At 46.5% G+C, this 6,000-nt stretch overlaps 2 protein-coding genes across 6 annotated transcripts in view; one reads left to right on the top strand and one right to left on the bottom strand.

The window, feature by feature from the left end:
* The window catches only part of suco (SUN domain containing ossification factor), a 129,891-nt gene extending 127,605 nt beyond the window's left edge, over window positions 1-2,286 (bottom strand). For 3 of the 5 annotated variants that reach the window (XM_072511563.1, XM_072511565.1, XM_072511564.1), the window contains exon 1: window positions 2,024-2,283. In XM_072511563.1, the coding sequence (XP_072367664.1) occupies window positions 2,024-2,076 (53 nt within the window). In that variant the 5' untranslated portion in view covers window positions 2,077-2,283. Of the gene's footprint in view, window positions 1-2,023 lie in introns of all 5 variants that reach the window. The other 2 variants (XM_072511566.1, XM_072511567.1) reach the window with 1 other exon arrangement.
* Window positions 2,287-2,804: 518 nt separating this feature from the next.
* The window catches only part of tmed5 (transmembrane p24 trafficking protein 5), a 34,458-nt gene continuing 31,262 nt past the window's right edge, over window positions 2,805-6,000 (top strand). The window contains exon 1 of the mRNA XM_072511562.1: window positions 2,805-3,073. Coding sequence (XP_072367663.1) covers window positions 2,888-3,073 — 186 coding nt within the window. The 5' untranslated portion in view covers window positions 2,805-2,887. The remainder of the gene's footprint in view (window positions 3,074-6,000) is intronic.

Below are 6,000 nucleotides of genomic sequence, written 5' to 3'. Positions count from 1 at the left end.
ATTATTTATGTATAGGGGTGGGGGGGATTTGGGGGGTTGCTTTTTTAGATTGTGTTTTGTACTTAACCCTGTTGCGTTCTTTTTTCTTTCTCATTTTGTTATTGATATTTTATGAAAACCTTTAATAAAATTTTTTTTTTTTAAATAAGTAACACTGAACCATGCCATTAAAAGAGCCATGATGTGGAGATGCCGGCGTTGGACTGGGTGGTCACAGTAAGAAGTCTTACAACACCAGGTTAAAGTCCAACAGGTTTGTTTCGATGTCACTAGCTTTCAGAGCGCTGCTCCTTCCTCAGGTAAATGAGCACTTATGAAGCGACTTTGAGGTGCTTTTAGATCGTATCTATCCAATACAGTAATTTCAACTATTCCATGCATTTAAAGGGAACTACAAGTGAGATGCTGCTGTTGGGAAGCTAACAATGGACAGCAGGGCAACTGGGACAGCAACTGTTGGTTATCCCCGTTTAACTGCCTTAGCCTCGCTATTACTTAGACGACAAAATCTGGGCCAATCGATTTAGAGACATTGGTTGAGGAATAATGATGCCCCAATATTTCCTGATTCAATTGATCCCTTTTCGCAAAAAGCAGGGGTAGCCGGGAAGAAGTTACTTTACACTCACGTTTTAATGTAATATTTTGCATTCCTGAACATTTGTGTACAGTAGTCATTCCATATTATTAGCCTTTACTTGACAAAATTATGAAAGCTGACAAGAAAAATTTCCAATTTAGTGAGCTCCATTTGCATGAAAAAAATAGATACAAACCAAAGGAGAAAGCCAAGAAATAATAAAGCCCCAAGTTTTGATGCCATCTTGAAAATGCTTACTTTATGGAGGAAAGGAGAAATCAAATTAAGGCTAATACCACCTTGTTTGTTTCTCTTAGGCTCACACAGTGCAGACAACCACCAAAACTCAATTTGGAAGTGTCTCTTTTAGCCACTCAGCAACCTCTATATACACCATTTCTGTTATAGACCTGAAGTCGAGCGTCACTGTACTTTGGGAAATTTGACAGGACAATGAATTTAAGTAATTATTCAGGAAGAAAAAGCCCTGCCTTGCACAGAAATTAGTCACAGGTTTGATCTGGGGAACAAATTGTCTGACACTACAGATGATCTCTTAAGACAGCCTGGAAGGAATTAAAGTCCAAAATGTTCCAAGAGGTGGAAAGTTGTCTTAACCGTGATTGGTAACATCGAGCCTGCGACCGCAATTTCTACCAGGTCTCCAAGTACTTTCATGATTAAGCTCACCTCGGTCATTATCAGTGCCTGCAAGTATAGTTGGTGGAACAGCAGCAGGTATAGGCAGTTGTCATTTCTCGGAAACATACCTTCTCTGATTATCTCTTGTATGAAACACAAATGCAGGCTACTTGAACGCAACTTCAAGTGAATGAAAGTGTACTTTGGGAGCCCTGCATGGCAGGTAACGAGTTCACGCTGCCTTTTCCTGGCCAACTGATATAACCACACTTAGCAGTAGGTTAGAAATTAAATCATAAGGGACAGGAGATTACAAAGTATCCCAATAACACACAATAAAAGCAAGTTTTCAACTATGATAAAAAAAACAATAATTGCACATTCGGAATAGAAAAGTAGTGACGATATCAAGGGATACAAGGAGCATTAAACCTTCAACACCATTCAATGGACAGAAATATCGACTGAGCAAAATAGTAGGTTCAGGAAATCGACAGGCACGTAACTGTGACCCAAATACAAGAATTTGAGCCGACTTCCACGCAGAGGACAAAAAGACAACATTTCTGCTTTAAAAACGGCGACATTGCCCCGGAGCCACGTTACCTCCCGTGTTCTGAAACTTCAAACGGCCACCCACAAAAAAAAACTAAATTTCAAAGATGCAAACCAGTAACTACAAAAAAAAAAGAGAAATGCGGCCGGGCCTACCTCTGCTGGAACTCAAAGACGGAGCCTTCGCGGCTGGGGGGGAAAGTAATAAGGAGACGGTAAAAAAAGAGCAGCGGGACGGACACTCACCAATACAACACCGAGAGAATCAAACATACAAATATAACGTGCCGCTGGTTCATCTTTTCACAGTGATTGACATCGTCGTGGTTCTTCCCACCAACCGGCTGCCGGGTAGGTTGGTTTACACGCGCTGCCAGCCGCTCAGTGAGCGCCCCATGGAGAGTCCGAAGCTTTTCCCCGTCCCCTCACTCACTCGCACCAGGCCGCCTCCACACATGAGAATCCCGGCCACTCGCGCTGTCGAGTTGGAACCTCATGAAGCCACGCCCCACCAGCCCCCCCCCACGTGACGGACAAAGGGAGCGAGGCATGGGAAGGGACAAAACTCCTCCTCTCCTCCTCGTCGTCGTGACGTGACGCAACAAACGCCCACTCAGCCGTCGTTACGTCACCTCATCACACACCGACAACCGAGGCTGTCGCAATGCACCGTGGGAGTTGTAGTTTTCTGACTTGCGAACCCAAACCGAGCATCTGAGGAGGCGATCAGGACTACAAGTACCAATAAACCCTTCGCCCGGCTGAGGTGGTGGGTCGCCAATACCGACGGGCTTAAAAAAATAGCCACTTTAAATTTTATTAGATGTACATGGTATCAGTATTTAATTGAGTGATAATCAATGAAACGCAGTTTCCAGTCACCCAGAGAGGTAGGGTTTTTTTTTGTGAATGGCGAGGCCGGCTGGCGGTTGGTGTCTGACGCGGCTGGATTTGGTGGTGTGATTGGCCGTGCGTATGCACGTGCTTCCACCGCGCGCGCGTGCGCGCCCGCCGGCCCGGCCGGAGGCGGGGGGGTCAAAGGTCTTCGTGGGGTCGGTGCTCGCCTTTGACCCCGTCCCCCACACTGCCTCCCTCAGCAAGGGCTCAGCCATGGGCCTGTTCTCCTGCCTCCTCTTGTTCCCGCTGCTGCTGAGCCTCTTCTCTGACTTGGTGCAAGTTTCACTCAGTTTCCCCCAGTCCTTTGACAGCGATTTCACTTTCACCTTGCCAGCCGGGCACAAGGAATGTTTCTACCAAACCATGAAGAAAGATGCCACCTTGGAAATTGAGTATCAGGTCGGCCACGGGCAAGCTTCCTCTTGAGTTGTGTTTAAATATTCGGAAAGGAATCCGCCGGGGTTTTGATTTGTTCCGTAATGAATTCTCTCCCTCCTAGCGCCGTGGGTCTACCCAGACCAGATGGACTTAAGTGGTTGGAGAAGGTGGCACACTCCAGGGTGACCAACTCTGAGGAAATAAAATAAGGGACATTTAGGGATGCGGGAGAATTTTTTTTGGGTGGTGGGGAGCAACAAACCTGATAATCATCAATTCAATAAGAGTATGAAGTCCCTGTCTTGCGAAATTGCCCAGCTATCAAACTAGGCCCCTCCCATCATTCCACATATACTTTACAGTCTGCCCTCCTCGACTGTGCTCATTGTTCCTCAGATGCTCCATGTTGCTCCCTATCATACGTGCACACCACTCTCCAAACAACATCCCTCGCTCTACAGATTCCTTCAGCAGACCCTCTTCCCAAACTCTTCACCATCTCAGTCACCCCTCTTTCCAACTCTAGATGCTGCCCCTTCAACTCTTTGTCTCCACCGTTTCCTTGTCAGCCCATCTCCCCTCAACACGTCTCCCCTGCTGCCCCCCCCCCCCAAAAAAAAAAAAGATTCATTGCAACTCACCTGGCATGAGTGCTCCCTGCGCCCGGGCCTGTCTGCTGCTCCTTTCCCCCACATTATCCCTTTTCCTCCATCTTCCCTTTTCCCCCTCCCATGCCAAGCCCTGTAAGCTTTGGTAACTTAGCTTTCAGAGCAATTCCAGAACTGTCCCCGAGTTGTGGCCGAGTGGCTGGCTCAGACCGCAGCCCCTGTGCGTAACACAGCATGTAAACACGGAAACCAAAGATGAGACTCCCCAGGAAATACAGGATGAATGATGGGGGGCAGGCCAAAACATAAAATTACAGGAGGATCTTATAAAATACAGGATGGTTCGTCACCTTGGGGCTCACCACCACCTTCTCAAGGACAGTTAGGGATGGGTAACAAATGCTGGCCTTGCCTCATCCATGATCCAAGGAAGAATAACAAAAAAGTCATGTTTTAGCACTATGTGGCATATACATGATTGCAAAGCGGAATGCATTTGTGGCACAATTGTAAGTGCAAATGTGAGGACCTGAGATTGCAATTGCAAGATATATTGGCACATTTGGCTCCTGTAGTTGGCATTGTAAAAATAAGATACCTGAAATTGCAAGGTAGGGTAGGGTGTCTGATGTTCCAATCACAGGACTTGGTTGAATTGAAAATATCGAGATCGCAATTGCAGGGAATTTAGAATTGCCATCTAGGGGAGGAGAGGGGGTGTGAGGAAGTGATGGGGAGAGGGAGGACATTCTCATGAGCCAGCTTCTGGGTCAGGCCAAGGTCCAGGCAGCTGTCAGTCGAGAGAGTTGTCTGAGCCCAATGCCTGCCCATCTACAATGGCTACATTCGCAGCCAGGTGGCCCAGCAGAAGGAACACACTATGTCCATCAGCACACTTAGGCCTGCGACTCATGGGTGCCTCGGGGGCTATGGTGCATCATCACCCCCAGTAATGATATTTTAGTTTGGGTAGTTATGTTTTCTTTGATGTTTTGTTTTAGTTACAGTACCCCCCAGGAGCTGTCGCCCCTCTTTATTTTATTGCTCATTTGCTTCATGCAATAACATCTAAGGTCGCCGGGATTGCACTGCATGTGCTAAGGTGCTGCCTACTTTTTATTATTCCCTATTGATCAGTCAATCAGAAAATGTATCTGGCGGATATGCTGTTGGATCAACCAATTCTGTAAATTAATTGTGAGATAATACTCAGTGTTAGGTAACACACAGCTCCTGACTTCATTATAGCCTTGGTTCAAATATGGACAAAAGAGCTAAACTCCAGAGGTGAGAATGATTGCCCTTGACATCAAGACCGCATCTAACCGTGTGGAGTAAAGGGGAATTGAGGGGGAAAACCCTCTGCTGGTTGGTTGGAATCATACCTAGCACAATGGAAGATAGTTGTGGTTGTTGGAAGTCAGTCATCTCAGTTCCAGGAAATTACTGCAGCAGTTGTTTGCATTGGTAATGTCCTAGGCCCAACCACGTTCAGTTCGCTTCCTCAGTATAGTGGTTTGTATCCCCACCTGTCACACAGGAGGCCGGTTCAATTCCCCGACGGGGAGTGTATGCATATTTGTTTTGAGCTCCAGCCTGGAGTACTGGTTAACGCTTCGTCTTAGCAGCTGTACAGTTTCCTGGTTTGAATCTCGCTTCTGGCAGATGCTTCTGGCAAAGAGTGGGTCAGGTAAATATTGGTCCTTTAGAGGATGAGAAGGGAGATTTAATAATGGGAGATGAGGAAATGGCTGAGGAACTGAACAGGTTTTTTGGGTAGGTCTTCACAGTGGAAGACACAAATAACATGCCAGTGACTGATAGAAATGAGGCTATGACAGGACAGGACCTTGAGATGATTGTTATCACTGAGGAGGTAGTGATGGGCAAGCTAATGGGGCCAAAGGTAGACAAGCCTCCTGGCCCTGATGGAATGCATCCCAGAGTGCTAAAAGAGATGGCTAGGGAAATTGCAAATGCACTAGTGATAATTTACCAAAATTCACTAGACTGGGTGGTCCCGGCGAATTGGAAATTAGCAAACATGACACCACTGTTTAAAAAAGGACGTAGGCAGAAAGCGGGTAATTATAGGCCAGTGAGCTTAACTTCGGTAGTAGGGAAGATGCTGGAATCTATCATCAAGGAAGAAATAGCGAGGCATCTGGATGGAAATTGTCCCATTGGACAGACGCAGCATGGGTTCATAAAGGGCAGGTCGTGCCTAACTAATTTAGTGGAATTTTGTGAGGACAGTACCAATGCGGTAGATAACGGGGAGCCAATGGATGTGGTAGATCTGGATTTCCAGAAAGCCTTTGACAAGGTGCCACACAAAAG

The sequence above is a fragment of the Scyliorhinus torazame genome, chromosome 7 (assembly GCF_047496885.1).
Source record: "Scyliorhinus torazame isolate Kashiwa2021f chromosome 7, sScyTor2.1, whole genome shotgun sequence".
Lineage (NCBI taxonomy): Eukaryota > Metazoa > Chordata > Chondrichthyes > Carcharhiniformes > Scyliorhinidae > Scyliorhinus > Scyliorhinus torazame.
This window is presented reverse-complemented; position numbering and strand designations above follow the sequence as displayed.